General features: G+C 52.6%; 4 protein-coding genes across 4 annotated transcripts; 1 reads left to right on the top strand and 3 right to left on the bottom strand.

Annotated features, from left to right (window-relative positions):
• Nucleotides 1-4,195: 4,195 nt before the first annotated feature.
• Nucleotides 4,196-5,053, top strand: IUM83_19126 (Retrovirus-related Gag-pol Polyprotein; the record flags this gene model as incomplete). Its single annotated transcript, XM_067944159.1, has 1 exon — nucleotides 4,196-5,053. One exon carries the CDS (start codon nucleotides 4,196-4,198, stop codon nucleotides 5,051-5,053), a length of 858 nt encoding a protein of 285 aa, XP_067784796.1.
• Nucleotides 5,054-7,026: 1,973 nt separating this feature from the next.
• Nucleotides 7,027-7,335, bottom strand: IUM83_19125 (TKL protein kinase; the record flags this gene model as incomplete). Its single annotated transcript, XM_067944158.1, has 1 exon — nucleotides 7,027-7,335. One exon carries the CDS (start codon nucleotides 7,333-7,335, stop codon nucleotides 7,027-7,029), a length of 309 nt encoding a protein of 102 aa, XP_067784797.1.
• Nucleotides 7,336-7,427: 92 nt separating this feature from the next.
• On the bottom strand, nucleotides 7,428-11,910 carry IUM83_19124 (TKL protein kinase; the record flags this gene model as incomplete). The annotated part of the gene is made up of 3 exons (XM_067944157.1): nucleotides 7,428-7,745; nucleotides 7,817-8,054; nucleotides 11,735-11,910. The coding sequence occupies 3 exons, from the start codon at nucleotides 11,908-11,910 to the stop codon at nucleotides 7,428-7,430; spliced, it is 732 nt and encodes a 243-aa protein (XP_067784798.1).
• Nucleotides 11,911-12,202: 292 nt separating this feature from the next.
• On the bottom strand, nucleotides 12,203-13,361 carry IUM83_19123 (putative mitochondrial protein; the record flags this gene model as incomplete). The annotated part of the gene is made up of 4 exons (XM_067944156.1): nucleotides 12,203-12,367; nucleotides 12,470-12,680; nucleotides 12,738-12,863; nucleotides 13,201-13,361. The coding sequence occupies 4 exons, from the start codon at nucleotides 13,359-13,361 to the stop codon at nucleotides 12,203-12,205; spliced, it is 663 nt and encodes a 220-aa protein (XP_067784799.1).
• Nucleotides 13,362-18,220: the final 4,859 nt, after the last annotated feature.

The raw sequence follows: 18,220 nt of genomic DNA, 5'->3' as shown, positions 1-18,220 counted from the left end.
TTGTTGCATCGCTCCGATGGCTTCGCACTTTTCACAGATCACCGAAATCTCCGCTACATTTTTTATCCTCACGGTGTTTCGAACACAGTGCCTAAGTACACAGCGGACAACTTGCACCGATGGTCCCTGTGGCATACAGATATGACATCTATGACATCGCAGGGGAAGAAAATATATGTGCGGATTTCCTATCACGGTGGGGCTGCTCTTTCAAGTGTGTGTGCGATATTCGCCAAGTTGGACTGCCGCTGTCACCACAGCTGGACGAGGGTTTTGTGTGGCCTACGTGGCAAGCAATATTGTCAAAGCAGACCGAGGCGATTTCACCGAGTGGCATTGCACGACAAACAGAAAATGAGATGTCGAAAGATGGCCAAGGACGAATTTGGGTCCGAGACGAAGCTGCAGACCTTCAAGTCCGCATCTGTGTGGTCGGTCATTTCGGTATCGCAGGGCACAGAACGCTAGCACCTACATTAGAGAAAATTGGCGAGGGGTTCACATGGATAGGCATGAAGTCAGACATCGAGTATTTTGTCCGCAGATGTTTGCATTGCACCAGTAGTTTGGGAGGCTCACCGCATCCGTGCGTTTTGGGGGAGGCAATGTATGCCGAGAACCCAAACGAACTCATACATCGGGAATATCTTTTCACGGAGGAGAGTACGACAGGGGAGATCTACGTGCTCGTCATTAAAGACGATGCTTCGAAGTACGTGTGGCTGTTGCCATGCAAGTCGGCCGATGCTGAGGCCGCGTACAATGATCTACTCGACTGGTTCGCTACATTTGGTCGCACCCGGATTAGTGACCAGGACACACACTTCAAGAACAAAACAATTGCAGCGCTGCAGCACGCTATGGGCGCGCATCACCACTTCATCACCGCGCGGTACCCGTGGGCAAATGGCACGGTAGCGGTGGTTATGCGAGAAGTACTGCGGTGCTGCCGGGCATTACTATCGGAGCATAGAGGCTGCAGCCTCATGAATGGCAGCGCGTAGTGAAGATCGTCCAAACGGTGCTCAATAACACACCATCGCCCGCGCTAGGAGGCGTTGCCCCCATCACAGCAATGACGGGGTTGGCAGCCATGGGACCAACCGACCACCTAGCCGTACCACGGCCACTAAGTCGACCACACTAGAAGAAATTCAGCGAGCACAATGCAAAAATATTGAACTATTGTGGCTCGACGATTTGCTGCAAGATGTCCGGGTTGCAGAAACTTGCGTTAGCGGGGAAATGGGTTGAAGTGAAAGTGGTTTTTTTCTGGTGGTGAGATAGGATATGGGTACCCTACCGATATGTGACGAATAGAACGTCACACTTTATTACTGCATACGGGGAAAACATTTCGAGAGGGGGAAGTGTTGTAGCTGGTGCTGCAATGTGCTTGTCATCGGGGGTAGTATCCCAACGATAAGCACAGCGGAAACAGTGCAACAGACGACGGCCGTTGCCAACCGTCGAAGGAGTTAGTAACTTCTCTAGCGAAAGGACGTAGAGCGACAGGGTTTAGCGATGCTAACAGCTCTAGTATATTCACTTCTACATTTCGATCGAGAGCGACAAACAGCAGAGTGCATGGAGTGGCTCTCGCTGGACTTGCACCTGGAGCTTGCGTGTGGCCTGCTACTGGAGTGGGTGCTGTTGGTGCTGGCGTCGCACCGAGCAGTGGTGTTAGTATAGCTGGTGGAGCTTGTGTGTCTGGTACAGGAGTATCTCAAGCTGGACTTGAAACGCGTGTTGGAGTCCCTCAACCCTGTTTGACTTCTGTGAAGCTAGATATGTCGCATAAACCGCCAGTGATGAAAGGAAGTTTCGATTTATACACTGTGCAGCTTCGTGCTTTCCTTACCCGCTTTGGGTGTTGGAGCGTGGTAAATGGATCTTATCGCGTTGATCCTCAGGGGATGGTTAGCTTTGCTGCGCGAGATAATGCGGCGCGTGAAGCAATCTTACATGGTGCACCAGCGGCTGTCGCGGAGATGATCTGTCAAGAACTATCTGCAGAAGCCATGTGGAACCGCTTTGTTGATCGACAAACCAAGTGTGAATACTCATATTATATATTCACTCGATACGAGTTTGTCTCCAACCAGTATACGTCAGACAAATCCATGGATCAGTGGCTGCGAGAGATGGAGAGCTTGCGGTGGCTGCTCATCCATTACGGCAAGCAAGTGTCAGACGAGGCCTTTGCCGAGACGCTTCTAGGACATGTATCGCGGACCCACCGAGACGTCGTACGACAGTTTTCGAAGCACTACGTTATCCGTGACGGTGGAGCCGTTAGACCCGTTCTGACCGCTGCCCAGGTGATGAACGCACTGCGTGCGGAGTCAGCTCTAGATGAGCGAGTTGCTTGTGAGGAGGAATCGAAGCCAGCGCATATCTGCTCGCGCGGCAAGCAGGCACAGAATGACTCACAGCAATCTAAGAAGAACCAAAACAAAGGGAAGCAACAGAAAGGAAAGGGCCGATACAAGTCTAAGCAGCCGAATGAAGCTAGAAAGCAGACTGGCAGGAAGAAGGAAACTCGTACTTGCTATAAATGCGATGAAGTGGGCCATTTACCTGCAAACTGCCCGAGTCAAAAGTCTGATTCTGCTGACAAGCATGTCATCTCGGAGTTCAAGAGGTGGGAGAATAAGAAGGCCAATCGCGGTAACAATGGAAAACGTGGCGGAAAGAACACGAGTACTCTTTGCTGTCATGAAGGAGGTGCTTCTATTGCTATTGCTGCGTCCGTCAAGACACCTGCTGGTACCGAGCTGGAGTGGATACTTGATTCAGCAAGCGACGGGCACGTGTGCAACCAAAGTTCAGTGTTGCACAATGTTCGCAATGAGGAGGTGCATTGCTTTCAAGGGTGCGATGGCAATGCCTGAGAGGACGAGTATGTCGGTGACGTAACACTGCGGGTTACTCACAACATGAAGCCACACACTGAGTTGAAGCTGCCGTTCACTAACGTCCTGCTCTCGCCTACTACTCCGGATAATCTACTGAGCATGGATACGCTTGAACGCGACGGTTGGGTTGTGAAGTTCGGCTTCATTAACTCACATCGTGTATGCAGGCTACGCAAAGATCATGCCGATCTACTGCTGTTAAACACTGATCGTCGGTATCGCCTGAAGGCGACAGCGGTTGCGGTATACGAGGTGCAGAGCTTGTGGTATAGGAGAAGCGCTGTCTGAGGGCACGGACTCGCCTTGTTGGGCGTGTAATGCTACAAAGATGACCCGAATGTCTTACAAGAAGACCGTGACTCACAGAGCTACCCGGGCATTCCAAAAGTTAATGAGTGACCTGTCCTACGTTGGCGAAGTCACATACAACGGATTTGAGGAGTTTCAACTAGTCTAAGACGAAGCTAACTGATACTTGTGGAGCTTCATGAATCACAGGAAGGAAGAAGCATCTGAAGTTGTGTTAGCTCAAATCGGAGGTAACGTTCCTCAGTTTGAGAACTCAGGTCATGAAGGTGTTCGTACTGCCTGATGCAGAGAAGTAGATAGAAGCTTTGGGGAAGGAGTACTATGATTTGAGCGCAACAATGCGTGGGTGTTGGTGGAGCGCCGTAAGGGCAAGAAGAATCTAAGTAGCAAGTGGGTCTTGGTGCGGAAACGCAACATAAACGTGAAGTGGCCCGGCACCGCGCGCGAATCACGATTAAGGGCTGTCAGCAGGAGTATTGCGTGAACTTCTAGGAGACACATGCTTCCGTGGTCTCCCATGAATCTGTGAAGTTGGGGCTGCCCTTGGCGTTGCACTACGGACTATTGAGCGAGCACGTCGACTATGTTACGGCGTTTCTGAACGGGCCAATCGGAAACGACGTGAAGATCTACATGGAGATGCCCGACTACTTCGACGACGGTTCTGGACCCGTGTTACGGAGTTTGTATGGGTTAAAACAAACACCGTTAATATGGTAGAAGATGCTGGATGCGTACTTACGGTAGTGTGGCTTTAAAAGATCAAAGATGGACAACGGGATGTACTGGCGTCTAGAGGGAGGAAGTCACATCTTTCTTACTGTCTTTGTAGACGATGTTATCATTGCTGCAAATGCTCAGCACATCAAACTGGTTGTCGATGAGCTCGAACGAAAGTTCAGTATAAGGACCTGGGGTCCGTGAGCTTGTTGTTGGGCGTGGAGATCAAGTACATCCCAGGCCAGCCGATGTGGATTTCGCTGCGGAGACAGATCGAAAAGGTTTTCACTCGGTTTCAATTGGACAAGTGCCGTGCAGTGGCCACGCCGCAAGCGCTTGGGCCGCTGTCGCTACCAGCCACATCGGACGATGAGGATGTGAACAACCCGAATGTACCGTACTGTGCCATGGTAGACTGCATGCAGTACCTTGTACAATGCACACGTCCTGATTTGGCGAACGCCGTGCGGGCGTTGGGCAAGTACTTGAACAACTACACGCATGAAAACTACAGAACGGCGAAGCGGGTGCTGCGGTACCTGCGAGGGGCCTCCGACTTCGGTCTCGTGTGGGGAAAGAAGGAGTCGCCTGACTTGCACCTTGTGGTGTACCCAGACGCCGATCTCGGAAACGAGAAGGATGATAAGCACTTGATTACGGGCTACGTCTTGAAGTTGAATGGCTGCACGTGCGCGTACAAGTCCCGTAAACAGCGGAGTGTGGCCGACGATACGTGCTGCGCAGAGTTTGTCGCTGCGAGCGAATGCCCAACGATGATTGTGTGGACGCACAACTTGTGCAATGAGCTGAACCTTACGCGCTACTATCCAACTGTGCTCTACCAGGACAATCAGGCTACGATCACCGTGCTGACGGAGGTTGATGGTAACTACAAGACGAAGAGTGTGGACGTGAAGTACCACAAGGTACGCGACTTCCACGAGCGTGGCGAGTTTGAAGAGCTCTACCGCCCGTCGAGCGAGAACCTCGCGGACATCTTCACGAAGGCGCTGGGCCCGACGCAGTTTCGCAAATTCCGGCAACAGCTGAATGTGATGCCGCTGCTGACTGCTATTGAGGATAGCAAAGCCGGTGGTCGCAACTAGCTGGCGAGCTAGGAGGATGAAGGCTAAGAGCTAGGCAGACTCGAAGTGGGAGAGTGAAGATGGCGTGTCGAGCTCCGCCAGCTCACTGTACTTTGAAGTTGAAGGATGCCTGTGCCCAGTCCCTGTGTGCGACTGAGTGCGATCGTTAGGTTTCTGCATTAGTGTATAACTATAGAGGGGGCTTGTCACCTGCGAGGTTTTCTCCCCCTCACTCCCATTCTGTCTCCGTGGGAAGCACGTATTCTCTCGTTTATTCCTCTCCGCTCGTGCGCGGTCACTCGCTCTATATCTGCCTACAACTTAACGGCCATCTTCGGATCCCGCTTCCTCTACCTCTGGCAGCGACGGCGATGTCGGCTCCCAGTCGCTATCTCTCGTCGAAGCTGCTGCTACTGAGGGCGGGTCTTAACCGCTGCCAAGGCATGTCATGTCATGGTACTTGTGCTCCGTGCGATGGCACCGTGGCATCGTCTGGATAAGAATGAAAATGGGCATATGCTGCCACAGCGCGCCATACGGCGATATTTACGGAAATAAGTTTTTTTTTTCATTGGGAAGGAAACATTTCAAGATGAACAGAACGGCAAGCGAGCGCGCACGCGTCGCGCCCGCTACGTTAGCAGATGCTACCCCATCTGCTCACGTAGCTCCTGACTCGCGTGTCGCCTCGCTGGATGGAGTTGCGATCGCTCCATTACCATCGCTGCTTGCTCCTGTTCCGGCGGCACCTTCGGTTCAAGTTGAAGCCGGCGACACTTGTGTTGGAGGCCCGGTCGCTCGATCACGTGCGGAGTTGCTCGACGCAATCGACGAAGTACTGGGGCCTGATGGCAAAGCATTGCCAGCTCCTGGTGTTTTCGCACAAGGTGCTGCGAGTGCGCGAGATGTTGCAGCCCCTGTCGAAGGTGGTCACTCTGTACAAGAAGCTAGTTCTGCTGCTAGTGGTGACCGACGCTCTACAACTAGGCGTGAAGTTGCTACGAACTGGACCGTCAGGTGAGCCTTTGAAGTATCTACTCGTGCTCCATCAACGATTTTGCGTTGCATCAATAAAACCTACGATGCTAATTTATTAAGCTTGCACAGTACTGTTGGCGCGTGTCGACGGGGAGCGCGTCGCGAAGCACAAAAAGTAGTAGCAGCATGTGAAATACATAAAGCGTGATCTTCGTGACATACGGTCTGGTAGTCAACATTCACACCAGGAAGAGGGGAAACTACGCGTCGGTGTGAAACTTGACGTTTCGCCGAGCGTGGCAGGGTAGCAATGGCAACTTTGGTGGCATCATGGTTTTGCCATCGATGGCGCTAATACCCTAACCACAAATTTGGCGGTCCGATCAAATGGCGAAGAAATTTGCCCTGGCATGGCATGGCGTGGTTAAGAGCGGCCCTGGCATCACATCGATCAGACTGCCGGAATCGGACTCCATGCCCCGTGCGAACTTTACGTGAATGGCTGACGTGCGTCAAGCACAAAAGCCGCGTTTTCTGATCGGTCCGATTCCCAACTACTTATCTTCGTTTTTTTTTTTTTGAGAAACCTAGAAATGGTAGATACCATTTGTAGGTATCATTTTCGTTCTGTCTGGTTGACTGTATTGTCCTATTATGATAATACGGTCAAGCGCCAATACTGTAGCAGTTTTTCTAAAGACCTCTAGTAGTAAGTGGACAAAAAATTTGCAAATCCTATTTTGAAGTTTTTTTGTGCTACAAAGTGTATTCCAGCCGAATCGATTGTCGAAACATTTTCCGGCGTCAAGTGGAATCTAAGTGTTACAGTAGCTATAACCGCAACAAATACAAATGCAAATAGAAATGGAACACAAGAGTTATAGCGGCACGGCAGAGATGATGAATGAAATCTTTTTGATACGAGGGTCGTCAATTATAGACATGACGAGCAGGGGCTAACATAGGCGTCGTGTATTACTGTGCCAACTAGCCCACCACTCTCGAGACACTGCTTGCTACAGTTTGTACAGTGCCTCCGCTGCACTGGGTCGCTCGTTTGGGGCTACGCTCACGCAAGCCTCACCAAGTTCAGCAATTGCTATCGACGCGGGTCCTGACGACGAGAATTCCACGCGCACCATCCCCATTGCCACCTGCAGGATCACCGTGTCCGACAACAGCCGACTACCGGACCCGCCGCAGCCCTCCAATTTCGCGAACGCGTACGGCAGCGAATGCACGTCGAGCTCCGACAGCAGCACCCCGAACGAGAACATGCCGGCCTTATCGTCGTAGCTCTTCCCGAGCATGACCTTTGGCGCCATCCAGCGCGAGGTCCCGACGCCCGCGAAAGATGCTAAAGTCCGTCATCTTGGACGCGAGGTTGCTGCTTAGCAGGACGTTGCGCTACTTGAAGTCACGGTGGATGATCGCCGGCGCCGACGAGTGCAGGTGCACGAACGCGCGTGGCAGGCGTGCAGCGCGATGGTGATCTTCTCGCGGTCGAAGCCGACCGAGTAGCCCGACCGATGTATCGGTCCAGCAGCGAGCGCAGGTTCCCGCCGTCCATGAATTCGAGCACCACGCACAGGTCCGACGTGGACGTCCACGCGACACCCATGAATCGCACAAGGTACGGGTGATTGAGCGTCGCGGTGATCTTAACTTCGGCCAGGAAACCGTCGACATGGTCGTCGTTCTCGTGGATCTCGGGCAGCAGCTCCTTCGCCACCACCTTGTCGCCCCTGAAGGAGCCCGAGAACAATTGGCCGGAGTTCTCTGACCGATGGGCTGGTCCGTTCGCACCTCTTCCATCGGGATCCGCGTGCTAGCCACGACCGGGTCGTTCCAGAATCCCGCCGCATGGATTTCTTGTCGTGCATCCGGAGCGGCGCAGTTGCCGTCGGCGTCCAGGTTGGTCTCGATCTTGAGCTTGAACGTTGGTGACGGGATCCGGTGGACGAGATGCCGCCGATCCTGAGTCTGCTGTCGGCCGAGTGTAAAATAACGTCGCGTTGTTGTTGCGTGTGCTCGCGGATTGTTCCTACAACATAAACGGGAAGTGGTCAAGCTCCACATTGTGGACTTCTGCTCCAGCAGAGCAGATGTGAGTCAGCAGCACTAATGTATCCGCCTCGTTCTCTAGTCATCCTTTGCCGTTGGCACACAAGTGCCAGGGTGCGTGCGTTTCAGTCGTGGAAAGTGAACGCTGACCGTCAGAGTCAATGATACGTCAATCAAGGAAGCAGCTGTTGCACCGCGTCAGCGTCAAAACGCCTGGCGGGTGCGCACGTTGCACAAATATTAATGAACGGGAGCGACCACCCCTCATCTTCACGAGGACTGCATGTTGCTTGAACGCGGAAAAATCCGCGAATGTCGCTCGAATGATCCGATAAATTACCTGTCACAGGTATTATACTCGAGTACAAGTTATTTGAGATAATAGGCTTTTTAACTTAATAAATACTGGATGGGTCAACTATTTGAGATAATAGGCTTTTAAACTTAATAAAAACTGGATGGGTCAACCACTAGCATAATTTGATTAGAGCACAGGCAATTCAATATCACAGTCCCGAAAAGCGCCTGATAAACCGAACCGAACGAACCATTTTCAGCAGGTATTTTGATTGGAGAATAATGGGACCTGCGTGGCATCCGCCTAAGGACTCTGGATAAAATCCACAGAGAACATGTACTTAACACCGACTACAATGCAGTCGGTGTTAAGGTTTTGATGTTAGAGGGAAAAATAGCAGAGGAATAGAACAGCGGAAGAGGCCTTGGAGGATGAAGGGTGTCCGGAGGTGCTTGTGTATTAGCGCTCAAAAGCCGGAGTGGTCCCTGGTGCCACCAGTGGTGGGGTAATCCCTCTTATTCTGCAACTAAATAAGTGGTCGACATTGTACGGGACAGCTCTACGAGCGAGTCCTGCAAAGCATCAGCACGTCGGAGATGCTCAACTTTAACAGCGTCCCACATTGAGGAACGTGCGTTGCTTGCTAGGTTGCAGCTTGCATTAGTTTAGGCAGTATTTATTATGATCTTAGCACTTGGCGTGGGCAATTTGTGCCTTCACCGTTGGTGATCTCCTACCCCGTGTGGCTTACTTCGCTTGTAGGTTGATATGCCAAAAGTTGTTGTGCTAAATGTCTGGTCCTTTAGTTTGAGATATGATGGGCTAGTCAGGAAACCTTTCTTGTGAAGGAGAAAACCTGTTCACCGATTCATGTACGCTCTAAATTGTTGTGCGTGGTGCTCGTGATCGCAGATGTCCCTTTTTACTTTGCTAGTGCACTTGGCTAGTCAGGAAAACATTTTTGTTGAAGGATAAAACCTGTTTGCATGTACTTGTGGATGTGTATTGTACGTATTCGCGTTTATTTGATAAACCCTTTCGTTTGATTTTTTTCGCGGTTTGGAGTGGCTACTCAGGAAAGCCTTTTATTCTGTTCGGAATAAAACCAGTTCGCCGAGCGTACTTTACTCGAGCTTCTTGCTCGTGGATATTGCATGCTTTGCTCTTAATTTTGTTTGTGTCTCCTTTGGGAAATCTCGGTAACTTATTTTACTACCGATTCTCTCCTTTTACATGAATTGTTGAGAGGACTTGGCCATCTCAATAGGTAGGTTTATGAGCCTCCCAGTTTTCTACATCTGGTCAAAGTGTTACGTTTTCAAGGCTTTGAGCCTCCCAGTCTATTTAGACTGGCAATGGCAACTTAATATTGTTGACAATGTGATTTTATTTGAAAGCTTGTAGATTTTTTTTTCTTACAGCTCAGTAAGATATATACATATAGTCGCTTAGAGTAAATTACTTTGCCATTTGTAGGAGCATGTAGCTCTAGAAGCATAGACTGCATCAACTTAATATCTTCCGTAGCAACACAGCTTTCCGCTTTAAATGTGCGGGGCTCACATCTTTGGGAGGTATTTTATTTGTCTCTCCTACGCGCCCTTATCGAGGTGTTTCTCGTAGTGAATAATTATGCTTATAGCATGCACTAGCGGAAGAAGGCATGCGACCGAATCCATTGAGTGATGAAGTTCATACACCTAAGAGTTACAGGATGGTTTATTCAGAACCTGACATTTTGTATATGTCTCATGTTTAGGAATTTAATCCACCAGCAGCCTTTGTGGTATTCCTGGATTGCCATAATGGGGCAACTCTTGACAGCGAATTGTTTGCTTTAATGCTTTGGCTGTTCATGTTTCATGCCTTGCATGCCGTTGAGATCGGTGTTTTTTGCTTTTGGTTTTGTGTCGTGGGTATTACAATAGTGGACACAAGGACAGAGGCTTTGTGTGCTTGTCGTGTATGTTATTGAAATTGTACGCTATCGACAGAGACTGTGTGTTGCTTGTCGCACATTGCAAGTGGGTAGATCTTAGTTTTAGTTCATAGACAGAGGCTTCATGGTTTGGTTTTTGTATTTGGTGTGCTTGTCGCTCTAGTTATCAACAGCGACTCCATATATTTTGTTGATGATTTGCTTGTCGTTCATATCCATGTGAAATGTTATTTTGACAGATACATTGTGTAGAATATAATGTAGGCAATTCAATTTATATACAGGGTCTTCGTATATGCGAGCTTGAAGTTCATTTTCAGGTAGCAGCAGTATAGATTGACAGAGGCATTGAGTAGCATGTCCACTGCTAGTACACTGGATATTCGTGCTAAAGCCTTGTGACTTTGCGGTGTTGTGCAAGTCTCTCATGGGCGTATTTTCATGGCAGCTCTCGTCGGTAGCTTTCACATGAAAAAGAGGAAGCAGCGGTATTGTATCTCGCTTTGAAGTACTAGTACATGAGTACGAATGGCTTGCCTGCCTTGTCAGGCGGTCTTACAGCTCATAGGGTCTCAACCTGTGGCCGGCACAGCATGCCGCCCGTTTGGCGCAGAGTCCAGGGACCTTCTACATCTACTGGCTTTTATGCATAGCGTGGCAGACGTCCTGCTCAATGCAGCGCAGCAGCACGGTGGCAGGCCCAATGGGCAACGTGGCCTCACAGCTGGGCAGTAGCCGGCTACCACGGTATGTGTGTGTAGAGCAGAGGACGGGGTGTGAGGAAGGGTGAGCTGATGTGCATTGAGGTGCTGGCGGCGGCAAGCCGCCAGGTTGTTCGTTACCTAGTAGTCTAGAGCACAAATCCCACTATGAACCCGGTGGACAGCTTCTCCGCATCCGTTGATCCCGAATTCTCGGTCACCATAGCCACGCCTGTCGCCTCGGTGTCTCCTTCCGCCGCTGCCGTCTCCTTCAGCACCCAGTAGCCCGCCGCTGCGTCTCCGTTCCTACCAGCAGTCGCTGCTGTCTCCTTCCGCCCTCCAGCACTCCTTCCTGGGACGTCCTTATTCAAACGAGACCATCTCCCGCAGCTCGCCTAGACGTGGTGCTGGGAACAGCTTGTGCATGAGGTCAGCTCGCGTCTGACGCGATTTGCAGTACTCTGCCATGATCACGCCGTTCTGAACAAAGTCCTTCACGAAGTTCACACGAAAACCAATGTGTTTTGCTTTGCCAGATGAGTCCTCCCCCTCTAACTGCTTTATAGCTGCCTGTTTGTCCACATGCATGAGGATCGGTCCATTGATGGCAATCCCAAGCTCTCCAAGTAATTCACTCAGCCCAAGCAGCTCACTCGCAACCTGCGATGCAGCCACGAACGCAGCCTCCACGGTCGAGAGAGCGACGCTGTTGCGATACTTACAGAATCAACCGACCATCGGCGCATAGCACGCCTCCGCTCCCGGACTTGCGATCGGTACGATCGGCCGCGTAATCAGCATCACCGTAGCCTTCGAGCTTCACCTTGCCCGCGTGCGCTACCTCGGAGTCGATCTCCAGGCGCAACTTGACATCAAGCGTACCATTCAGGTACCCCATGATCCGCTTTGGTGTTCCGCCAGGCGCGTGAGCACGCCGGGTCACACCGTGTACGGCGAACACAATGTCAGGCCTTGTGCACCGTGCAATTCACAGTAAGCTGACCGGAAGACTTGAATCGTGGGGCGGGACGGCGTGCTATTCGCACCGCCCGGTATCAAAGCGTGTCAACGCCGTCGTCCTGACCGTCCACGATTGGCATCCTCACCGCATTAGCATCAGTGAGTCCAACGCGTTCCAACATCTCCAGGATCGCCTGGCGTTGATTCAATATATAACCATGCAGCCCATCCTACACGATGCCGATGCTCACAAACTTGGACACGGGACCCAAGTCCTTGACCTCTAGCACGTTCATGTCTTCGAAGAACTTGTCCACGTTGGCAACACTCGTACCCTTCACAAGCAAGTCGATCACGTACACACCAACGACGGTGAGGCCCGAGCCGTTGCCTCTCTTGTACATTCAGCAGTCGGTGTAGCACTGCTCGAAGCCGAGCTTCAACAGCGTCTTTCGTAGGTGAAAGACCACAGGCGACCTGCCTGTTTCAGGACGTACAAGCTTTTGCGTAACCTCAGTGCCACCTGTCTTTTCCAGATCGGCTAGTGGCTTTGTGTCGACCATCATACCCCGCGGCATGTGCAGCAAGATCTCCAAGTCCGACTCCTTGTCAGTTCTCACGTACGCGTTCAGCACGTCGCCATGCCTCGCAGGTACGTTAATCTTGCGCGACACCGCGAGCATGGCAGACAGACCCTCCAGAGCAGCGCTGAATTTATCCATGTACTCTACACCGTACTCCTATTATTTGCCACATGCAACAAACCTGGCCTTGAACTTCTCCAGAGTACCACCCGCATGTTTCTTGGTTTTAAACACCAATTTCGAGTGCAGTCGCTTCGCGTGCGACCGCTTCGCCACGACCTCCCACGTGCCGTTAGCCTCCAACGTTCTAATCGCATCAGCCATTGCCTTGCTCCATTCAGTAGCACGAGCAGAGTTCACCACTTAGCTGTAAGTCTTCGGGTCCGCCGAGAAGCTCACCATGGCTACCGGCACATGTTTCCGCCCCATGTTGCGCGTGCGCATCCGAGTTGGCTCTGCTGGCTACTGGGGGACGAGTTCCTGGTGTTCGGCTTCCCCTCCATGAGCTCCTTCCCTTGTCTCATTGCCCCTTGTGCCTTCTTCGCATTTGCCCTTTTGCTGTGCTTTGACCTCTCCTTCCCTTGGGTTGGGTGGCTATCCTCTCCTTCCGTTGACGGGCCTCCTCCCGTTCCTGCACAGCGCACCCCAGTTCCGGGCCTTCTCGGCGAAGTTGTGCCTGCAGTTGTTCATTGCCGGGCGCGTAATGCGTCTCCACGTTCTGCACGTGCTGCACCACGATGACGATGCGGTCACGCGGCAGGTACATCTTGTAATCTTTAGTCTGGTCGTCCTTGCCGATGATCATGCCGTACCCTTGTAAACCGGCACGAAGCCATTTTCTTCGAGCGTGCAGTATGGCAACAAGTTCTGCGCAAGTCGCTCACCGTAATACACATTGTTTATTGCAACGTCGTGCTCACTGCCATCGCCGCAGCTCGAAACCCGATGCTGTCCTTCCTAGCCACTGTAACGGGGTTACACGTACAAGTGGCTGCAAGCCACTTGTGAATTTAACAGATAGGTTATCTGTTAAACGTTTTGGATACTTCCTCACATTGGTGTAAGACACACCGATGGATACATTGAAGTGGACCACCACAGTGAGTGGTCCACACATACCCAAAAGATCCTATTGGTAGAAAGCAGCATATTTCTACCAATCAGAGACATGCATATTAGCGGGGCTCTGACAGCCAGCCGCTGCCAACCCTTTCATAGATGATAAACAGTTTTAGCAGCTTTTAGAGGAAGATCAATTTACAAACAATACAGTTCTCATTTTACCTTAAACTACCTATTTGGTGTTTTATTTGATTTATATTATACTTGTGGACTCAAGTATAATTAATTCAAATTATTAATAAACTCCTACGCTTCCTCATACACGTAGCGCGACGTGTAAGCTAAAGTAGTGAGCCAAAGTAGGCCCACTACACCTGGTAGCACTTTGTAGTCCGTCCAACGACCGACTGCTTGACGTTCGTACGCGGTGTACGAACGCGGAGCCGAGAACCACATGAGCACGGAGGTGCCCATGGAGAGCTCCAACACGCCTGCAACGCATGTTGCACGCGCTGACTGCCCCACCTGTCTGACCCAGAGTGGGAAGCCCTCCAACGACTGTCAACAGTCATTGGAGAAGCGGCGATAGCTACAATGCTGCGTACGCTATCGCCGACGGAGCAACATGGTGTTGCTCTGGGATTCATCATGAAGGAGCAGCGTGACGCTGCTTCCTCAGTGACGGCGTCGTCAGGGACGACACCGCGTGCTCAACCATTAAAGTTGAGCGTAAGCAATTACGTGGGAAGAGAGGGCGAGCCTCTCCTCCGATGGCTTGTCGAACTCGACACAGCCATAGCGGCTCGACGCATCGTCGACCCGCTGTCGAAGGTCGCGTTCGCCATGTCCTGCCTTGGCGGACGCGCAAGGAGTTGGGCGTATGGACGCCGACTCTCCGATCCTACGTGCTTCAGCACGTACGAAGTGTTCAAAGAGGAGCTCAAACAAGCGTTTGAGCCCCGCAAACGAGTTCCGGTCGAGGGCGGAGTTCCTCGACCTTCAGCAGGGTAAGCATGACGTCCATGCTTACGCGCAGCGCGCACGATATTTGGTATCAAATATCGTGACTAACTCCCGATTGACGAGGCGACCAAGGTCGTCACGTTCATGAAGGGCTTAGAGATGGGCCTGTGAAGACCTATCTCTTCCGAGAGTACCCGAGTACTCTCGAAGCTGCAATCACTCTTGCCATGCAAGAAGAGTTTAGCCTGCGGCAGGCTAAACTCCATGTAAACGTACCGAGGCCGCAACCGCGCCCGGTAGCGAGGACGGGAGGTCCGGAGCCAATGGACCTCTCGAGCGCAACAACTGCTGGTTACCAGCAGCAGGGAGGTAACGTGCGATGCTTCCGCTGCGGAAGGATCGGTCACTTTGCACGGGAGTGTACAGCTCCCATGCCCCCCTGGAGGTGGCCGTCGTGGCGATGCTAGGCATCGCCGCGGACCAACAAAAACGCGAACATCCAGTAGGCGCGGGGCGCCCTACTGGTAATGCAGTCGCGCGTGCCGACATCGGACACGCGACACTGAGGACTGCAGCCCCAGTGAGACCAGCTCTCACTGCAAGAAACAAGATGACAGGCCAAACCTAGTCATCTTGAGGTTTACCTCGAAGAGAGCGAGTGACTCTCTTCGAGCATTGGTAGACTCAGGCGCGTCGAACAACTTTGTTCGACTACGAAGCCTGTCGAGACTTGACTTCGAGGAGGTAGATACACCTCGAAGTCTTCTGGAGGTACGACTGGCAACAGGTGCCATCGTGAAGACCGAGAAGCGCGTCGTGAACGTGCGCTTCTCGTACAAACAACGAGTGTTTGTCGAACACTTTATCGTCCTGGACCTGGACGATAAGTTCGACGTGGTAATGGGCATGCCGTGGCTTGCACGGCATGATCCGGTGATAGACTGGAAGAAGCGCACGCGCGTGCGCTTCGGACGCGACAGCGGAACAGAGAGCGATGGCCCTGTTACCGCAGCGCGCGCACCTGCTGGTGCGGGCTGCTCACCAGTCGAGACAGCGCTTTATGCTGCTGTCCCGGAGTGCCCAAGAAGTGCGCGAGGGCGCGCACAAGTGAGACCCACGTCGGCAATGCTGCCGACGTCAGAAGAAAAAGATGTGTTGGTTCCGGGAACCAACACCCACGTCTCAAGCGTGTAGGGACAGTCCCTGACCCGAAGCGGTCAGGTCGACAACGACGCGTCGGCTCCCGGAGCCGACGCACCCTCAATCATGAGGGGCTCCGCCAATGAATGGCGTCGAGGTGACGAAGGCGTGTCAACTCCGGGAGTTGACGCTGCAAACAGTGCGGACGGTTGCAAACGTACCGCACTGACGCAATTACATGCTGTCGTCCAGCCGGGCTGCACGACGAAGCGCCATGCGATCAAGCCGGGCTTGATATCGCGCGCCCGCAGACAGGGTCTGCCGGCGAAGGACACATTACCGTGCAGCCGGGCTGCACGAAGGAAAATGCGGTCAAGCCGGGCTTGATACCGCGCGCCCGCGGACAGGGTCCGCCGGCGAACGACTGTCCACGGCCGGGCCTGGACAAGAAGAACAACTGTGCGGAGCCGGGCTCCGCACAACAAGAAGACGGCGCAAGCGGAAAACGCTGCGCAAGTCTCGGTCCGGGACCGAGACGCAACAAGAGCAGTCTGCTGGGCAGACTGCGGCGGTGACGCCGAATGTCAAGACGCTAAGCGTCTTGACGCGCACCGATACTGGATTCCAGTATCGTGACATGGAACTCGCTAGTCCTCCGACGACGGCGTCGGAGTTGACTTCGCTTCCAGCCATGAGCTGGAAGCGCTTCACGCGACTTGCACGATGGACGCATCGAACAAGTCTGCGTTCTTTCGGACAGCGAAAGAACGGCGAGCGAGAGCGAAGAGCTGAGGCAGCTCTTCATGGGAAGTACCACTGATAGTGAAGACACTCTCAGTGCGAAGACGAAGCGAGAGCGCTTCGAGGAACAAGGTTGGGACTCGCTGAAGTCGAGTCCCTATTACAAATTGTTGAGGGAGTACAAAGACGTACTCCCGGAAGAGATTCCTGCGGAGCTTCCGCAGGATAAGGGCATTCAGCACGAGATTGATCTCGTGCCGGGCACGAAGTACTGTGTCACGCGGCAGTGGCCACTGCCGCGAGAGCAAGTGAAAGCGATCGACGACTTCTTTGAAAGTCGTCGTAAAGCAGGACAAGTGCGGGAATCAAAGTCCCCGCACAGTGCTCCGACGTTCTGTGTCAAGAAGCCACAGGGCGGATGGCGCATCGTTCATGCCTACAACAAGCTGAACGATGCGACGGTACCAGACGCCGATACCACGAAAAGATGTTATCATCGATTCGATGGCCGGGAGCACCGTTTACAGTGCTCTCGACTTGCGAGATGGATTTTATCAAATCCTAATGCGTGAGAGCGATATCCCTCTCACGGCAGTGAGCACGCCAAGCGGCATGCTCTGGGAATGGCTAGTAATGCCACAGGGGCTTAAGAACGCCCCTGCGACTTTCAACAGGTGCGTGACGCACTTGTTGCGCTCGGTGCGCGACTTCGCACCGAGCTACTTCGATGATGTATTCATCCACAGCCGGGCTGTGGACGGGAAGACCGACGTAGAGATGCACAGGGTGCATCTCCGGAAGCTACTTGAGCTTATGCGAAAGCATAAGCTCTACGCGAACCTGAAGAAGTGCATCTTCGGGGCGAGCGAGATACCCTTCCTCGGATGTCTCGTAGGGAAGAATAGTGTCCACCCTGACCCAGAAAAGGTCAGAGTGATTAACGAATGGCCAACGCCATCAAGTGTCAAGGAACTGAGGCAGTTCCTTGGCTTGGCCACGTACTTGTGCAAGTACGTGGAGGACTATGCGGGCAAGATCCGCCCGCTGTCACAGCTTCTTAAGAAAGAAGCTGTGTGGAATTAAGACACCCGATTGCCAAAGGCATTCGATACAGTCAAGCGGGGCTTGACTGAGGCGCCGATCTTGGCAGTGGCTGACCAAGATCGCCCATTTCACGTAGTGTGTGACGCATCCGATTTCGCGATCGGATGCGCGTTATCGCAGCACGATCACGAGGGCCGTGATCGTGTCGTCTACCAATCGCGTCAGCTGAAGCCAGCTGAGCGCAACTATCCGGTGCATGACAAGGAACTCCTTGCCATGAAGTATGCACTCGCAAAGTTCCGAGTGTACTTGCTTGTGAGTAGACCATTTGTGGTCTACACCGACCATGCTTCACTGCGCACCGCAGTGAAGTCGCCACATTTCACAAAGAATGGCGAGATGGCTCTCATTCTTTGCGGAGTATAACTTCCGGGTCGAATACAAACCCGGAAGATTGAACGTGGTGGCCGACGCGTTATCACGTCGGCCGGACTATGCAGAAGCTGTTGACGTCAATGCCATTGACGCCATACGATCGAGCAAACCCACATCATCTCTGTTGGATGATGTGAAGGCCGCGTACGCGCACGACGCGGACGCGAAGCTCTTGCTGGCCTATGGCACAGCGCCTTCTGACAAGTCCCGTCAGAAGCTGCCCAAGCACCTTCGAGCGCGTGCACACCGCTTTCGTGTGCACGAAGGACTGCTACTTTA

This window comes from Phytophthora cinnamomi, assembly GCF_018691715.1.
Source record: "Phytophthora cinnamomi strain GKB4 chromosome Unknown Contig85, whole genome shotgun sequence".
Classification (NCBI taxonomy): Eukaryota; Oomycota; class Peronosporomycetes; order Peronosporales; family Peronosporaceae; genus Phytophthora; species Phytophthora cinnamomi.
This window is presented reverse-complemented; position numbering and strand designations above follow the sequence as displayed.